The 19,931-nt window shown below is 41.1% G+C and overlaps 1 protein-coding gene across 2 annotated transcripts in view; it reads left to right on the forward strand.

Moving 5' to 3' along the window:
• Positions 1-2,007: 2,007 nt before the first annotated feature.
• The window catches only part of LOC137431564 (uncharacterized), a 61,500-nt gene continuing 43,576 nt past the window's right edge, over positions 2,008-19,931 (forward strand). For both annotated transcript variants that reach the window (XM_078780764.1, XM_078780771.1), the window contains exons 1-4: positions 2,008-2,139; positions 2,300-2,393; positions 8,066-8,200; positions 19,609-19,874. In XM_078780764.1, coding sequence (XP_078636890.1) covers positions 2,315-2,393; positions 8,066-8,200; positions 19,609-19,874 — 480 coding nt within the window. In that variant the 5' untranslated portion in view covers positions 2,008-2,139; positions 2,300-2,314. The remainder of the gene's footprint in view (positions 2,140-2,299; positions 2,394-8,065; positions 8,201-19,608; positions 19,875-19,931) is intronic.

The following is a 19,931-nucleotide window of genomic DNA, read 5'->3' on the forward strand; positions in this document are numbered from 1 at the left end:
TATTTACCCCCACACACACGAAGCGACGAGCAGGGTTAAGCAATTGGTTCATGTCTGTCTGTCCGTTTTATCAGTTTATGATTGAGGAACAACTTATTTAAATTGAATGAACACAAATCAGAACACGAATTGGAAGACAAGTTTGCCATTTTACCGTACTTTGGCTCTTACCTTTTCCTGATTGCACATGCACAGAGAGGAGTGAGGTAATATTTTTCTTCATCTGCACGCCTGGCAGTCAAACACAATTGAAAATCATTCCAAACAGGAAACTTAGTTTTTAAGGACGTCATGAAGGACAAAAACAACAGGCATGAATAACTAATGTAGGATGGTAGATAGGGTGATGCATTAGATACTGTGGAAAATGGCGGTGAAAGCGGAATTAATTTATGTATATGCCTTTAAACCTCTTCAAACCTTTGTTTAAATTTAAATATATCATTGAACACTGCAGAACACAAATCACATTCATCAAATCATCGGCTGTGCTGCTGATGCAGTGTTTTCTCTTTGTCATTATGGGGTATTGAGTGTAGATTGATGAGGGAAAAAAGGAATTTAAACGATTTCAGCATAAGGCTGCAACATAACAAAATGTGAAAAAAGTGAAAGGGTCTGAATACTTTCTGAATGCACTGTATCATAGTTGTGACTGTCAATAACATTAGCCTTCTTCAAATCATCGGCTGTGCTGCTGATGCAGTGCCCTCGACTGGTTTGGGCAAGAATTGTGCCGGCGATAGCTCGCCTTCTCTTCGGGATGCTCGTTTAACCTCTATGATGGATGTTGCACACAGTGAAGAATCACCATGCCTGGGAAACACTCGGATGGCAGTTTATAGCTGGGCCAGGATTCCAACCCATGCTAGGCAGCTTGGGGGCGAGTGTGCGTACATGTAGATCTAGGGATTTCAGCCATCCTGTGTTAGTCCCTTTGTTGAAGAACCATGAACGAACCACCTTTAGAACCACCTTTAGATGCCATTTCCCCCACAGGGGTTGGCCTTTTTCGGGCACCATGGGCCCCTTTTTTGAAGCAATGTTTTATGGCCAGATGCCCTTCCTGCCGCCAACCCTGTTGGTCGCCTCTTGCGACACACAGGGAATTACCAATGAACTGGTACTCAATTTGCCGACCTCGGAAGGATGACAGGCTGAGTCATCCCCCCTGGTGTTAATTCAGCGAAGGACCGGGATTCGAACCCAGGATCCTCGGATCCCAAGCCGGCACCCTAACTGCTTAATCCAACACCAGGCTTGTAGAACCATGAACGCCACCTGAAAACTGCTAGTAATGGTAGGTGTGTCATGGCTTCAAGCAGCCTGGGGGAGAACAAATTGTGCAATCGCAAGGTTAAAAAAAGTGAAGCAGCGGAGTTATCTGGAGGAGAGAAAACCAGATAACTCCCTCCTTCGGTGTAAGAATTTGTTGGGGACGGCAAGTGAATTGCGAGCCATTGCAAGACGACTTCCAAAGTTGGCATGACCCCAAGATGTTTTGAACTTTGTTTGTAAAAAAAATAACCACAGAAAATGTCCTCATCACATTTATTATTCTCCGCATCCTCTTCATTTTCCATTCCTGTTTATGTGGCTAATGGTGAGCGAAGCTTTTCCAAGCTAAAGTTGATCAAAACATACATTTGTTCCTCAATGATGCGACAAACACTTGTTTGGTGTCCACCTTGTCAATATAACATGAAATTTCACCAAACATTCACCTGAAGGAACTAATTGTTTATACATTTAGTAAACCCATTTAGGAGGGAATATAATTTATTCTCAATTATAATGATTAACTTTGTTGCAGGAACACATAGTATGACATCACATGATCCATATTACACATTATAAAGTGCGTTCTTAATGTACATGTCCTGTGAAAAGTGTAGAACAATGAAAATATACAATCAACATCAGATTCGCCTTTTGCGTGTAAAATAAATCTGGAATTATAAATGTGGAAGTTTTGTTCATACTAGTGCACAATATGCATTTTCCAGAGTTGATATTGACTCAAGAGGGGGGAGAGTGGCGCAAAGCTGAACGTTCGCCGATGGCGCCAAATACCCTTGCACGAGCACTGCTTGCACATGTTATATACATATAGGATGGTGTATAAGGTGGTGTATAAGGGTAAGAGACTGCTTCAATAGCGCAAAACTTCCGGATTTTTTTTCAACGATCTTTAAGATCGTCATTTTATTAAAATTGAAGTATAGACTGGAACACTGCGTGGGGTATCGTGTTCTATGAACTCTCTAGTTTTGAATGCATTTTTATGGATTTATTTCAGGATTCAAACTGAAAAATGCCACTTTTGAGGATAAAGCTTGGAGAGAAAGGGGTGCTTATTGTCGCTTCCACAATGGAGGAGTTGGAGCAAAAAGGTTTGTAATTGTGTGGTTTTGCCATTTGGAGGTGCATGTGCAGGTTATTAGAATGCAGAAGGTTGAACATGTTGGGTTTGTAATTGTTTTCATTGAACTTGTCGTTTTTTTATGGCTGAGACGGTACTTTTTTTTTGTACCTCTCACTTGGCATTCTGCAAAATATATAAATTTGAAAGCCACTGTTTCTTTTAGCTTATAAGGCTTTGATCAATCAAAAACTTCTTGTTTTTACATTAAATCGCTGCTTCAAAAAAGACTCATCCATTACACAGTACAATGTATTATTAGTCCCCTACCGGTGTACACCGAAGGGGACTATAGGTTTGCACTCCGTCCCTCCGTCGTCAGTCCGTCAGTCCGTCATGCAAAAAACAGTTTTCCGGACATTTTTTCTAAACGCTTAATTCTAATGATTTCAAACTTGGCACATGGGTTCCTCATGATAAGTTACAGATCAGGTTCGAACTTCACGACGTTTCGATCATTTTTGACAAAGTTATGGCACTTTGAACTTTGGGAATTCTGATAATTCTGATGATCCTTAACTCAGTGCCATTTTAAGTTTTAATTTCCTTTAAAAAAGATTTTCTCTGCAATAATAGGACCGATTGAGATCAAATTTTCACCGTAGGGGGGACTCGTTCTGTAGAATATTTTAATGGTAATTATGACGTCACTGGTCACGTGGTTCGGCCGCCATATTGTTTTTCGTGAAAACACGAAAACCCCTTTTTCTCTGCAATGGCTGAACAGATCGAGGCCAAACTTTGCAGGCAGAATCGCATACCCATGACGAACAAAAAAAGTCAGCGAGCATGACGTCATGCGTCACATGGTTTCAGAGTTATGACGTTTTTAAGCATGAACCTTTAAAACCGAGCCCCTCCCTCATTTTTGATCCAATCGAGGGGAAACTTCACAGATCTGTTCAGCATGTCAGTCTACTAAAATGTCCTTTTGGAATTTGCGATAGGGCCCGTGGTTTGGCAGATATCATTAATTAAACGAAAATATTTTTTAAATGGATATCTCTTGAATCGCTAATACCTCAGTATTACGTGAGTTGGTAATAAATTATATAATTCACACAGTGCAATACATGCAGGCTGCTCCACGGAGTGACCTTGCGGGCTTATCAACGAGGCGAGGTGTGACACACGTGTCTCAGCATACCTCAGATCAAGTTTGAAAACCAGCATCAACCGTGCATAAATTTGCATATTCGATCATTTTTGACAAAGTTATGGCATTTTGAACTTCCGTAGGGGACATGTATTGCAGCGCAATACTCAGAATGCTTGTTTACTGTACATATTTACAGTTACTGAGCCTTATTGTCAGTGATTTATTTTCTCAGTATTAAAATCCAATTTATTTGTTGACACTTGTTTTTAGTGTGACGACATTTTTGACAGTGTTTCGGTAGCTTGTGCACAGGCACACAGGACGTCCTGAAGCACTGAATCCCAACATTGGAAATTGGAAGTAGTGAAGCTACGTGTGTGTGTGTGTGTGTGTGTGTGTGTGTGTTTGTGTGTGTGTGTGTGTGTGTGTGTGTGTGTGTGTGTGTGTGTGTGTGTGTGTGTGTGTGTGTGTGTGTGTGTGTGTGTGTGTGTGTGTGTGTGTGTGCGCATTTCTTCAAAATCCATATCCAAGTTCACTGTTAATAAGTTAATTCGTGCCAAGTTTTTTGTCTCTTCTTTTGAGCAATAGATGTAATGTTTGATATCGATTAAAATGGGAATCCCAATACTTGGTACACTGGAGATCAATGCAAATCAGAGTTTGGTCACATTGGTGCTAAATTTTGTCAGGTTACTTGCGAATAAAAAGAGGCACTGTTCTCACAAATACAATTTCCTTGTACATATGCTGAATGGTAAACTTTCCATCACATCACAAACTTTTACTATATCTTCGATATTGGAAAAATAAACAAAATCAGCCATGTACTGATCGGAAAGAACACAAGCTCAGAAGGATGCAGCGACTAGGTGCTTCACTGTGCATGTTATGCAAAACTATTGAAGCATGTATGGGAAGGAGTAGGATCTCCTCTCCTCCCAACGACTGTCTTTGTATTCATGACTATCATACATATTGCCAATTGCCATGCCTACATACATCGCTTGTGCACCTGGACAAACTATAATGAAGGGATTATGTGTAGATTTAACTTAGGAGACCATACATCCGATGGATCTGGTTTCCACGTTTCCACACCTCCCGTTTATGCTTATTGTTATTTTATTTTGCCCACAGTTCTGCATCCCCTGGGGCAGTGTATTTAGCCTCTTAAACCCATACAAACTCGGAGGGCCATTCGTCCAGGTGAGTTGTGTCTCACCTGAGCCTTTTATAGGTAGGGCATGAGGGTTGGGGGAGTTGGGTAGGTAGTGGAGGGGGTGGGGAGTGCCTCAGTTGGAGTTGGAGTGGGGTGTCGGCACTTACAGTTGAGAGATTGAGAGTCTCAGTTTTGCTTCAGCTCTCCTTAGCCTTGGTTCACCTGAGGCTCAATTCGTGGGTGAAAGAAGGAAGTAGTTTGTGGGCTATGCCTTGGTGATGACAGCACCCGGAGCCCTGTAATAGGGGCCTGTGCTGGATGGGTGCACTGGAGGGGACTGCGCAGAGTGACGCATGGACAGCTTCAACGGTATATGGGTCCGAGGAGTATGAGGCTCTGTAACCTCCCATCCGAAAATGGTTTTCTTCTTTATTCCCCTGCACTGTTACCTTTTCCTGCCACTTCTCATTACTCTCTGGCTGTCATCAGATCTGTGCCAATAGTGGGAGGGAGTGTAATGGATAGGTGTATGTGTTATGCATAGTGATGTGCATAGGGGCCATTTCTATCATCCTTTCTGTATTTATCTGTATTTCTGTATTTATCTGTATTTCTGTATTTATTTCTGTATTTATCTGTATTAGTGGTATTTATCTTGTAAGTATCTTGCTTTGTGTCCTGAATCTTGGGGGCTGCGTGTAAGTCTTGATGCCAGACCGAACAGGGAAGAGCAATGGATGAAATCAATAGAATGATGATTGATGTATGCTAGCTGCTTTTGGAAGCAAGACGGAGTTTGGAGTTGTGGGCATTAACCTTTTGCTGGATAAAATTCGGGTCCGATGTACCTAAACTAGAGCTTCCAGGGAAGCAGAACTCAACTGAACTGACTGGACAACTTTAAACTAGGTCAGTTGTCTGTACTTAAATGAAAAGCCAACAACCTTGTGTAATAATTTTAAGGTCCTTGTATCCTTATACTTGTCCTTGTTTTACAATTGATACATTTTTACACTTTGCAACAATGTTGCAGAATTATAGTTATGTAATGTAGGTGGCCATTTTGTGACAGATCGGGTTGACATGCGATAGCAACCTACCTTGTGTGGTAAGAGTCTCACACACCAAGTTTGATCAAAATCCATAAATATTTGTGGACGTTAAAGTTTTAACGTCGTTTCGGAGCTGAAAACAATATGGCGGCCTATGGCGGCCATTTTGTGACGGATCGGGTTGGAATGCAATAGCAACCTACCTTGTGTGGTAAGGGTTAAACATTCTAAGTTTGATCAAAATCTGTTAATATTTGTGGACGCTGGAGTGTTAACGTCGTTTTCATGACCAAAAACAAAATGGTCACCTAAGTCCGCCATTTTTCAACGGATCTGGCTGAAATGTAATACCAACCTGGTCCTTGGGGTAAGGATGCTGCATGTCAAGTTTGATCAGAATCGGTTGATATTTGTGGACGCTGGAGTGTTAACGTCGAAAAGTTAACGGACGACAGACGACGACAGACGACGGACGCCGGAGGGTTCAGTACGTATGTGATGAACTCAACTGGACGATAGTCCAGTTGAGTTAATAAATGAGGTAAATTAGGATCCCTTTGTTCCGATTAAATGGTGAATGTCCAAAACCTCAGCTTCTCTTTGCTTTCCACTGCTGTTAGCATACTTTGATCAACTTTAGGTTGATGCCATACATTATTTTTTAGAGCGCAGGCATTTGTAAAGCAGATAACAATGCAACATTGAAATGAAGGCCATAAAAATGAGCATGCATTGTAAATGCTTGGATTTGCATTGTACTGTGGTGTATGAGGCATATTAGGAACTCTCATTCAAAAAGGGCAGAAAATATCAATGGTCACAACAGTTTCTGTCTTTCAGAAGCAACCGTGAATTGAAATTTTCACAAAAGAGAGGTCTCTCCTTGTAAAGGGGAATTGCCAGAGCAAATAAATGCCAGGGAGCATCACCACCAACATTGCAAAAGCTTACAGATGCAGAATGCCTCTAATAAAGAATACAACGGATCCATACTATCACACCGTAAAATGAAAAGGCTCAGTCCCAAGATCGATGCCTTTATGAATTCCAGCTTTTAAATGCCGTGAGTGGGACACTGGCAATGTCCACATAGTGATGCTGAACTTATGGGAAATATACTTTGCTAAATGTGCTCATGCTCCACTAAAGACTGTGGTAGCGAGGGTCTTGGGTGACTGCCGGCACAGTGTCATATAGCAAGAGCAACACCATGTGACTATTGCTCGGGCTCTCTATTCACGCACTTTGAATACCCTCCATGGCAAGCACAACCTTTCATTTCCCAAAGACTAACATTACAATCATACTTGAACTTTGACCAATCAGATTTTTTTTTTTTTTTTTTTTTGGACACAAGATCGAGACTCGTGAAAGAGCTAACATTAATCGCACAAAAAATCAAACGGACACATAAAACATATAATAAGGGGAGCGGTAGACAAGATGGGGAGAGATGGGGAAGCACACAAACACAACATTTGAGAGCAGGGACATCGAGAGATCTGTGGGAGGGGGAGGGCTTGGGGAGAGGTGGGAGAGGTATAAAACATATGGACACTGCAAGGACTTCCAGGAAAGAAGTTGGAATTTCAAAAAAGTGGATCTGGGGTGAATTAGCGGGGGTAGAAAAGATCAAGGTTTTGGATGGGGCAAGATAAGAGATGGTGGGTGCATCGTAACCATTCCAGTACCCATGGGTGCATCGTAGCCCTCCTCCCCACCTCTCCTCTCCTCCCCACTTCTCCCCCCCCCCCCCCCCCCCCCAGCTCTGTCCTTATGGCTCTTGGTATTAACGAGCATTTTTAGGACTTATTTCAATCTCTTGAGAATATCTAAAACTTTCTCCATTATATTTCTGTCAGGAGATTGCCCTCTGTGAGTGCACAGACCTTGTTGAAGACTATGATTGTGCTTGTTCTTGCTGTAAACCATGTAAGTGGGACATCCTACTGCCCAGTGGTGTTGTCATTGACTTCAGTATTCCGTTGAAAATCCATTGCAGTTAAAGTACGTATGAGTATTGCAGGCTTCTCAAACCAAGGCACACTCTTGTTTAGTGACGGTCATCACCAAATGTATATAAACGTTTGGTGCATCATGAAGAATCTTTCTCAAAATTTTCAGGATCATGTTTATTTGATTTTGAACAATTTAAAACCGGTTTGGTTATTAACAAGTTAATCCACTGTTATTTTTCATCAAAGTACATGATCCTCAAAACGCATGTACAGATTGGCAAAGAAAAAGATCGATCCATATTTTGATGGCATGATAATCTGATTATGAAGTTTGTTTCTTGACTTTTCCAATTGTATCTTATTTCTTCCTGTTAGCGAAGGTGAAATTTGGAAACAGCCCATGGGAAATACGTACTGAAGATGGCTGCTTGGTGGACGATGATGAGGTGCTGAGAATACTTCCAGAAAACTCACTGCTGCATCTGCATAGTTCGAAAGAGCCAAATGAAGGTTTGTAAAAGTGAGAATCCATTGAAAAGATGAAACTTGTGAAAATTGATTGTAATTCGTTGCAAATAGGAATGTCCCTCAGTGCTGTGTCCATGCCGTGTCGCACCGTGTCATGCCGTGTCGTGTCCGTTCTGATGTCCCACCCCAGTGGAGGTGGGAGGGTTGTGTTTAGGTGAGATCGGTCGCCGGCACGCCAACACAGGTGCTTGATTCACCACTCAAATTGCCCGTGCACATGTGCTGGTACCTGGGTGGAAATAGTCTTACAGATATGAGCGACTGCCATTTATTCTGCTTAATCGTGGGGATGGCATCCTCTCTCAATCGTGGCAGATAACCACGAGATATATAGGCATCTCTTTTGTTTCATAACAGTGCTCTGTAAAATGTTCCGAGCACAAAAGCGAACATTTTGTCGGCCCGATCCACGCTCGGATATTTCGAACCAACCTCGTCTCATTTCTGGCAAACTTATGGTCTTTCGGCCATTGGTGTAATGTGAGCTTAATCGGAATAATTGCATAAACATTTCGCTTTGTATTACCACAACCGCCAAGGATGCATCGACTAGGCATATTTGAGGAAAATCGAAAATGATTTGCCATTTGCGCTAAATCGTACCGCGATGTAATGCGTTGACATTACGAATAAGGCGGGCAGCTTCTGAGAGTGACGTCAAGGCTAAGTGTGAAGAAGATTTCGACTTTTAATCGCCAAATTACCTACTTTATAAATCGCAAATCAGAAGAAGACATCTATAACGCGAAGACACCTATAACGCGAAGACGCCTATAACGCGAAGACGCCTATAACACGAAGACACCTATAATGCATAAGTGTGAAGAAGATTTCGACTTTTAATCGCCAAATTACCTACTTTATAAATCGCAAATCAGAAGAAGACACCTATAACGCGAAGACACCTATAACGCGAAGACACCTATAACGCGAAGACACCTATAACGCGAAGACACCTATAACGCGAAGACACCTATAACGCGTAAGTGCGAAGAAGATTTCGACTTTTAATCGCCAAATTACCTACTTTATAAATCGCAAATCAGAAGAAGACACCTATATATTTTGTAGGGTATTAAAGCGGTAGATTAGCGTCGAGGTGGTCTGAGCTTTTGGTTTCCCCTTTGAGATTGGGCTTTAAAAAATATCTGACTGTTTTGCCTGGAAAATAATACCATCGAATATTCCAAAGCTAGTTTGTTAATGTTGGTTACATCTGTAAAGCCGATGCTGGCATTGTTACCCTTGCCAGAGGGAGGTTGGTGCATTTGGATCTGTTTGGTTGTTACATGAGAAATTGAAGATTCGTAAGTATATGGGTTGGTGGGTTTGTTTGTCTGTATGTCTATTGCCTACAGGTTGTCATTTTACCCTGATCTTAACTAAACTTAACCACCGGTCGAGGCAGTCACACAGAAGAAGCAAATTGTTTGAGGCCAATAAGTTAAATGGTCAAAGCAAAACTCAAGGTAACAAATCGTCAATTTTCATCCGATTGACTTGCTATCTATGCAATGTCAACAACAACAACAACAGTCATTTTAAGGCCATTTTCCCTGCAAGCGCGGGGGTTAGCTTTGCGGTCCCCATGACAATCTTCTCCATTTTGCCCTATTTTCTGCATCTCCCCTTGTTAACCCCCTTGCCCGCATTTCTTCTTCGACCACCTTAAGCCAAGTCTTTCTCGGTCTTCCCCGTCCTCTACTTCCTTCTACATTCATTTCCATCACTCTTCTCAACCAGTCACTTTCATCCTTCCTCAACACATGACCAAACCATCTCAACACATGACCAAACCATGACCAAACTATACAATGTCAGATCCCGACATTTGCGGGGGATGCGTTTCTGAAAGATGGCGTGAATGTCGAATCTGCAAATGTTAGGGCCATGTTTCATTGGGCAAAAGGGGGATAGGTTCACGGAGGTTCGCGATTCTGAAGGGAAAATGAAAATGTTTTACAAATTCAAATGGCATCCTCTCTCAAGAAGCACATTATTACAATTTCATTAAAAATGCTTATCAATAAAATTCCAAAATGTTATCTCACTCTTGTGCCACAAGTATCATGTTGTTTTATCGAAAATGACCCACTTGTTTTACTTCAGTCTTGTGTGGTCTCCAAAGCTCGTCTTGATCCATCACCGGAAATGGTTGCTGTTTCAACTGCTCGGAGCTTAAGCTTGAAGAAAGACACCTGTATTCTGTATTATCTCATGAAGATAGACATCGAGTTAAAATTGTACAATTTTAAACATCCTGGAATCGCAGTCCTTGTGTTATAATTTCATTTTATTTTATATTCCAAATAAAAGTTCATTTTTACTTGCGTCCCATGAATCGGCCTCGCTGATCGGCGCAAGATTTACACCATATATTACACATTAAAATCGTGTGAGGACTAAAGGAAACATGAGACTTAAAACGAAATAATCGATATATAAATAAATAATCACTCGCGGTTCCCAATCAAAAATGGATAATAAAATAATTATATAAGAGACCAAGCAACCCCACCACCCACGCCATAACCCATCTAATAATCTTCATCCCCTCTCCCTGCCCTCCCGTGCGGAGGGTTTGCGATCGTCTCTGTGAACTAGGCTTTTTCCTTAAACAGAAAATGTCAACAATGTTACCTGGTATCCCTACCCATAGGTTAAAAGTGATAATCAACGAAGTACAAAATACCAAGTAAGTCCTTGGGTGGGTGAGAATTTATTTTTTTGCGCCCGTGAAAAACCAAGAATATACGAACCACATGGCCGTAAATCTGCAGGTCACAATGGATGAACCGCTAATACATGGGGTACGTAAAAATTGGAACCGCAAATGTCGAGGTCCGACAGCACTGTATAGTGCTTCCCTTTGACTTTTTTTCAGAAAGTATTCACACCCCTTGACCTTTTTCACATTTTCTTGTTACAGCCTGAAGTTAAAATTGCTTAAATATAAATATTTTGTTACTCATCTACACATAATACCCCATAATGTCAAAGCGGAATTTTTTAGACGTTCTTGCAAAATAATTAAAAATGAAAAGCTGAAATGTCTTGAGTCAATCAGTGTTCAACCCCTTTGTTATGTCACTCGAAATTGAGATCAGGTGCATCCAATTTCCTTTGATCATCCTTGAGATGTCTCTACAACTTGATTGGAATCCACCTGTGGCCAATTCAATTGATTGGACATGATTTAGAAAGAAACACACCTTTCTACAGACTTGGCATTTAATATGGAATATTTTTTTTGTGGGGGTGAACTTACTTTTCAAGATGACTTCGAACCAAAAGTTCATTTGGAATTATGTTGAAATTATTCTAGATTTTGTTAATGTGACCTTTAAGAGAAACAAAAACCACATTTGACATTTCGAAGCAAATAAATTGATCCTTGAAAGTGATGTGAAGTGATATTGAACTCAATTCATGGACAGTAATGTGTTAAACTTCTGTACGTTTTCCAGAAGTATCTCTTTATTTTACACGTGAGCCAAAAAAAATTTCAACAAAAACAAAAGTTTAATCATGACTGCGATTACGGACAGTAAAATTATAGTTCAGTACTTCGTGTAACCCCCACGAGCATTCAGGAGAGCACGTACACGTCGAGGCATGCTGTTCACGAGATTTGCCAAGGTTTGGACAGGAATCACTTGCCATGCAGTGACAATAGTCTGCTGCAATTCAGGCACAGTGGTGGGCTGCTGGACCAAGTTGTCGATTTGACGCGTTAATTCTGCCCACAAGTTCTCTATCGGATTCATATCCAGGGACATGGCAGGCCACTCCATATGCTCGACACCACGGTCAACAAGAAAGTGTTGAATCATGCGAGCACGATGAGGCTGTGCATTGTCATCTTGGAAGACAAAGTTTCCTCGAAAGGCTGTACGAGCAAATGGAAGCAATGCTTCTTCCAGAATGACCCTGTACTTGAACTGGTTCAGGTTTCCATTCAGAACAACCAGGTCAGTTTTCCCCCTGCATGAAAAGCAGCCCAAACGGTCACCCCACCACCTCCAGCTTGGACTCTTGGCACTATAAAATCTTCGTTGTAGGCTTCATGCACTTGTCTGCACACTCGGACGTGGCCATCTTGACGATAGACCAGAAATCTAGACTCGTCACTGAAGGTCACGTGATACCAGTGTCCTGGCTGCCATTGACGGTGCTCTCTGGCCCATTGCAATCGGCGCTGGCTGTGTTGTCTGGTCAGGCGTGGCTTTCTCAGGGGACGCCTGGCACGATAGCCTGCTTGAACCAGTCGTTGGTTGACTAGCCTTCTGGATACAGGCACATTTGTCAGTTGCTGCCACTCAGCCCTAATCCGATTAGCTGACTTGGTACGGCCATTGCAGATTAACCGGTGCAGCTGGCGATCATCTCTCCTTGTGATTCTGCGGGGACGTCCTGGCCTCGGTATTGGAGTAGCGACACCCCTCTGAGCATTTCGTTTCAGGATCTTTGACACCTGACCTTGAGTGATGCCATACTGCCAAGCAATAGCACGCTGTTTCATGCCGGAATTTCGTAAAGCCACCACTCCATGACAAACAGCATTGTCAAGTTGACGGACCATCTCCAGAGGAAGCGGCAATAACCTTTGTAGACGTACAGCAGTTGTTTTCCACTAATACAGAACCAACAACCCTTATATACCCGATTGTGAAGCCAATCGTCAAATGTACCTGTCCTTACATTTTGTCACGGCACCTGTGATATTATCCTGTTATTGACTTCTTGCTGCGAAAGACAATCAGTGACATGGTTCTTTTGACAAAGAAATCACCGAAGCGTAAAAGAAACTCACCAGATTGATATACTGAGTTCAAAAAGTAAACCCAAGTCAAGAATAAAAAAAATATTCCATATTAAATGCCAAGTCTGTATATAAGATCCCACAGTTGGAAGTGCATGTCAAAACAGAAACTCTACCATGAAGTCCAGGGAACTGTCCGTAAAACTCTGAGATAGAAATGTAAGGAGGCAGAGATCTGGAGAAGGGTATAAAACAATTTCTAGAGTGTTGAAAGTTCCCAAGAACACAATGAGCTCCATCATTAGGAAATGGAAAGAACATGGGACTACCCAGACTCTTCCAAGATCTGGCTGTCCGATGAAACTGAGCAATCGGGCAAGAAGGACCTTGGTCAGGGAGGTGACCAAGAACCCAATTGCCACTTTGATAGAACTACAGAGTTTCTTGGCTGAGATGAGAGAACCTACCAGAAGGACAAAAATCTCTGCAGCCCTTCACAAATCTAGGCTTTATGGGAGAGTGGCCAGATCGAAGCCTGTCATGAGAAAAAGGCACATCACAGCACACCTGGAGTTTGCAAAAAGGCATCTGAAAAACTCTGAGAGCATGAGACTAAAGATTCTATGGTCTGATGAGACAAAAATTTAACTTTGTGGCCTGAATGCAAAGCACTATATATGGCAGAAACTGAGAACAGCTCATCACCCATCTAACACCATCCCTACCATGAAGCATGGTGGTGACAGCTTCATGCTATGGGGATGCTTTTCAGCATCAGGGACTGGGAGACTTGTAAGGATAGAGGTAACAATGAATGGAGCCAAATAAAGGCAAATTATTGAGGAGAGTGCAAAAGGACCTGCTTCAGAGGACCTGCAAATTATTGAGGACCTGCTTCAGAGTGCAAAAGACCTTTGACTGTGGCGAGCATTTACGTTCTAACAAGGAAATGACCCCAAGCATACAGCCAAAGCAACATTGGAATGGCTTCAGAACAAGAATGTGAAAGTCCTTGAGTGGCTCAGCCAAAGCCCAGACTTGAATACCATTGAGAATCTGTGGGAAAGACATGAAGATTGCTGTTCAGCAACACTCCCCATCAAACTTGACAAAGCTTGAGCAAATCTGCAAGGAAGAATGGGAGAAACTCCCCAAATCCAAATGTGCAAAGCTGATACAGACATTACCAAGAGGACTCAATACTGTATTCACTGCCAAAGGTGCTTCTACAAATATTTACTCAGGAGGTTTGAATACTTATATAAATTAGATGTTTCTGTATTTCATTTTTAATTGTTTTGTAAAAATGTCAAAAAAAGTCCACTTTGACATTATGGGGTATTTTGTGTACATAATTGACAAAAAAAATAATCTCAATTTAATCCATTTTAAATTTAAGCTGCAACACAAAAAATGTGAAAAAGGTCAAGGGGTGTGAATACTTTATGAAGGCACTGTACATGCAATTGAAAACATAGGTGGACTGGCAATCCTCATGGAGGTGAAGCCTTGGTCTACCTCAGTGAGTATGTCTATGAATTACTTACTGTTTGAATGCGAGTTAGACTGTGAGTACATTTATTAGTTACATATTATTGGACAATGACTGGGTTTCTTGGCCTCAATATGGGATAAGATGTTAAGCAGAAATACCAGTTCATCGTCAGGAGTCATTCCATAACATTCCAGATGAAGAATTTGTATACTGCTATCAGCTGGGAATGGCAGAGAAAGGACTTGGCACTCGAGAGAATTGAAGGCAGCAGCCAGCTTTGAAGGCTAATTACCATTCACACGTGAAGCGAAAGGCAGGGTTAAGTGATCGGTTGCATGCGTACATGTGGTGTACGTGTGTGTGTCTGCATTTTCAAAATTCATTTTCTCGGCAAGTGTTGGTCCGATTGACATGAAATTTTCACGATAGGCGTGCCTCTGCCTGTATAATTTTTTTCTTTTATTTATAAGTGTGATGTCATAGGTCAAGTGGTATGGACGCCATCTTGGAAAAACGTTGTACCTCTATATCTCTGGAACTGCTCAATGGAAAAAATTAAACATGGCTCATTGTCAAGTACTCAGGTTACTGTGTAGGAATAGGGAATAAGAATAAGTTACATAGGGAATAAGATATGCTCGTAAAGATGTCTGGTTCCTTCATTATGACGTCATAATTCATCAAGTCGAACGCTCGATCCAATCAGTATGAAAAACCAATTTTTCTCTGCAACTGTTAATTCAATGGACAGGAAATTTTCACCATGGTGGTGAAAACCGCTCCATGGAAAAAATTGAAACGTGGTGCATTGTCAAGTACTCCCCATGAAAAATAAGCTGTGTTAATGATGATGTCATCAGTACCTTCATTATGACATCATAATTTGACAAGTGCAACACTTCATCCGATCAGTATGAATTTTCTTTCTCTGCAATTGTTGGTCCGATTGACACAAACTTTTACATGCATGCGTACATGTGGTGTACGTGTGTGTCTGCATTTTCAAAATTCATTTTCTCGGCAAGCGTTGGTCTGATTAACATGAACTTTTCATGATAGGAGTGCCTCTGCCTGTGTAGTTTTTTTTTATTTATTCATAAGTATGATGTCATAGGTCAAGTGGTATGGACCCCATCTTGGAAAACCGAAAAACGTTGTACTTCTATATCTCCAAAACCTCTCTATGGAAAAATTGAAACGTGGCTCATTGTAAAGAACTCTGCATGGGGAATAAGTGGTGTTAACGATGACGTCATTTGTGCCTTAATTATGATGTCATAATTCGACAGGGACAATGTTTGGTCTGATCAGTTTGAAATTTCTTGAGCATGATCTACGCAATAATTATATTAGAGAAAATAAATTTATGATGTCATCGCTCATGTGGTCTGGCAGCCATATTGGATCAAAGTTTTTTAAAACCTTCAAAAACACAAGAGTTGGCTCGCACCAAGTTAACTGTGCAGGGTAAGTATTCTATGAATACCTTCTAGTTTGGAGATGTAATCTGCCCAAGACCGGCTATAGCTGAAGATCCTAAGAGCTTCAGATACTGTACTACTGTACTTCTCCCAAAGGCTAAGCACAGAAGGGATATGCCTGCTGTTTTTGTTTGAAGGCCAAAAATGAGAATACGGGTCTCAAAGGTCTTGAGCGCCACCAGCAGGAAGGCAAAAAACTTACAGATGCAGCATGTCCTGATCAAAGAAAACATGTCACATCACCTCAAACTATCCTGCAAAGAGTGGAGTCATCGGCAAAGTGAGGTAATGGATTTTCCACTGACAAATACTGTAATTGTCATTGATGCTACTTCAAGAACAGGATTGGTCCAAGAACCTTATCTATTTATATTGAGGGATACTGTCCTCTTGAGATACAGCATAGGATAATATTCCTTCCAAAGCAACTCGCTGCTTGGAAGCATAGGAAATCTGGTAGCCAGTCCAGGAGGAATCCCTTGATACTAGGAGCTGACATTGTTGAAATCAGAGCAGAATGTTAGATAATCAAATGCATGGGAGATGTCCAGTGAGATAGTCTAGACCACTTCAAGTTATGTGCACATCTGGCTTAGCTGCAGTCTGTAAAGACACAGTACCGCCACTGTTAAATGCAGTGTCAGCTGCTACACTGCTACCCACAATGCCGTCAGTCTGAAGGCTTTAGAAGCGTTTGTGGCAATGCCCCCAACACTCACCGGCCGTCATGAGTGCAGTTTTTTTAATTCTCCCCAAATGTTGAGCAAGTAAGCCATCCAAAGTCTGATTGTATCCAATTGTCACCAAGTCGATCTGATTGAGGGCACCCACCTGTTGCTGATAGGCTACAGAAGAAGTAGATTATCCTCTTGTGTAATGACTTGTGCAGAAGCTAAACTGATTGTCAAAGATCAGAGAATGAGAGAAAATGTAGTATGGCAGATAGGTGCAGGAATTGTGCATTTGATGATACAAGCATGGCATTTGGCACACAGTCAGAGTATGTCCTAAGAAAGATATTTGGCTATAGGGCCATCGCAGATTTGTCCTTTTTTGAAAAATGGCCGCCATTGTTGTCACAGGAGAAATCTGCGATGGCCCTATAGCCAAATATCTTCCTTAGGGCATACTCTAACTGTGTGCCAACTCTCGTGCTTGTGTCATCAAAGGCACAATTCTCCCAAATATTTCACCTATCTGCCGTACTAATGTTGTGATTTCATTATTTGATTATTTTGCAAATATAGATTCATTATATTACTTTGCTTGTGATGGAGAGAAGGCTGATTGGTCTATTGTTGAAAGTGTCAGTCTTGGCCCACCATATTAGGAGAGGCAAATTAAAATTGACAGTAATCGGTCACTTTCTTGGGTGGAAACAACACGTAAAGAAGAAACGAAATGCTTGCAATAGTAAAAATAAATATCTCTATATTAAATAAAAATTGTTAAAATAGAAAAAATATGGTTTTCCTTGTGTAAATAAGTAAATAATTGTGTTGAAAATATATGTGGCAAAAATGACCCTAATCGCTTTTGCCTGTGCTCACATGGCATATTGCCAATGGAATGGATGGCGTCACCAAGTTTTTTCCACTGGCATTTGCAATTGATAATTTTGAAAGACCTCCTTCCCCTCCCCAAACCCCCCCCCCCCCCCCCAGCAGGAATGACCCAATATCACATTTTTAGTTTTAAAATTTTCCATTTTCCAACCCCCTGGGGTCAAATCTAAGAAATCGTTACCTATTTCATGTGTCCCCCAATGTTTCATTTTGAAAATGTTTTAAAATGTGCCTGTAATTGCATTTTTTGGTATTTGAGCTTTTGACCCTGCCCCAGGGGGTGGGGCCAAAAATGACACTGCTCTTGCACCTTTGTGCCATATGGTGATCATAACTACGATGTTTGATGAATTTCTGCACAACCGTTTAGAACGAGTTAGCGTGACGGACGGATAAACAGACAGACCTGATTACAATATCCCCTTGTTTGTTTCAAAATGCATGGGTATAACATTCAGGAGGATATGACAGGAACTTATCAATAGTTTAATATATGAAAACATAATCCATTTTAACCGAACGCTTGCTTAAACTGCCCAAATGTCTTCTCCATACATATTAGTGTATGGCCTAAACTTTCTTCCACAAGTGATGTTCATCTTGGTTTAAGAGAATAATTATCCTGCTTCACATTTCGCACAATATTCCAATCTTGCTATAATCTTTATTATAAAACAGGAGTGTCCATCTGTCCGTCTGTCCCTGAACTACTCCCTCAGTTTTGAGGCTAGCCCTGCCAAACTTTGTGGAACTTTTTGGGATCCCAGTGGGTGTCCCAAGGTGAGTGGGAGGTTTCATAAAACTTCAAAACTATGATTTTGACTTTCGATCCATAAGAAACTGTTCCCGATCTGGAAGTAAAGAAATTCATAGGTTCAGCAAAAACATTCGCTGGTTTGATAATATCTCAATACAATTATGATTTTGGTTTTGAGTTCCCCTCCTCCCCCTGAACGGACATGGCTTTTATCCATCCTAAGGTGGGTGGGAGGTTTCATAAATTTCTCAATGCAATTATGATTTTGATTTTCGATCTGTACGAGGTGTTTCGTATCGTCCCTTTCTCGTCGGCAGATTCATCTGCAGTGGTAATTGCGTGAGAACGGCATCTATATTCGTTTAACTCAGGTTTGTAACTGTATTTTGTTATATTAATGGTACACTATTAATTTGTGATTGGAATGATCCTGTTTGGAATGAAAATATAGAGAGATTGAGTTTAAAGTAGAATGAGGAAATTATGTGAGGGTTTCCACCCTTGACATTCGCAGATTTGGCATTTGCATAGAAATTTTACCCACCTTATTTTTGTTGAGGCCAGCTGCATTAACTTTTTTGCCCAAGTCCTTCACAAACCAGCTTTCCATGCCTGACATTCGACGAAAGATGTCACAAGAATGTGGAATTTATTGGTCCATACTTTTTCTCTTGGGATGTCGGCCTCCCTCCCAGGTGGAGCACGTTTCGCTATAAACACATGCATCATGAGATGAATTCTGTGACTGCATGACTGAAAGAAGATTTGGAAAGTTATAGAGATGATGTTACGCACAAAAAAAAATCACACCTGTGTCCGATGGCAGCGGCTCCGTTTGGCATTTTCAATATGAAATATGCAAAGTCTAGAAATGAATGAACCCTTTTGAATTATCCTTTAGAATTACCCTTTAGAATTACCCTTTAGAATTACCTTTAGAATTACCCTTTAGAATTACCCTTTAGAATTACCCTTTAGAATTACCCTTTAGAATTACCCTTTAGAATTACCCTTTAGAATTACCCTTTAGAACCCCTTTGAATTAAACACGGTGGGTTAGGAAGGTTCTTCTTCTTCTTTTTTTGATAGACGGACAGCCAAGTATTGAAGCGGCTTCGCCGCTTTAAAATACTGAATGTAGATTCATCGGATTAGCTTTCACAAGTTACCTTTTTTGAGGTTGGAAAGGAGTTTTATAATGTCATTGGAAGCCTTATTTGGAATACTGAATGTTTCATTCCTTTATTTCCTTTTAGATATTCAGTGTGAATATTCCATGTGCCAAGTAGGTGTTATATTTGACTGACATTTATTTACTTTGTTATGGCAGTGAAAATCCCGTGGCCAAGCAATTTTGAAGGCTACCCATTTCCAATGTCTGACATACTCGCCAATCCAAATGGGCGATCTCAGAGGGAAATTGACCATGAGCGGCAGCGAGTCGTGCGGCGGGTGATGGACAACTTGATCTCTTTATCCTTGGAGATGGGTGTGGGAAGACCAGGGGAGAGCCAGATTCACAATGAAGCAAGGAAACTGGCTCTTACCTATCCTGTTCTAAGGGATCACAAAGACCTGCCTGTTGAAAACAACTATGTAAGTGCTCTACTCAGGGTTACCTTTTTAATTTTTGTCTAATTTGTACTTGTACAT

This window comes from Myxine glutinosa, chromosome 1 (genome assembly GCF_964187855.1).
Source record: "Myxine glutinosa chromosome 1, kmMyxGlut1.1, whole genome shotgun sequence".
Lineage (NCBI taxonomy): Eukaryota > Metazoa > Chordata > Myxini > Myxiniformes > Myxinidae > Myxine > Myxine glutinosa.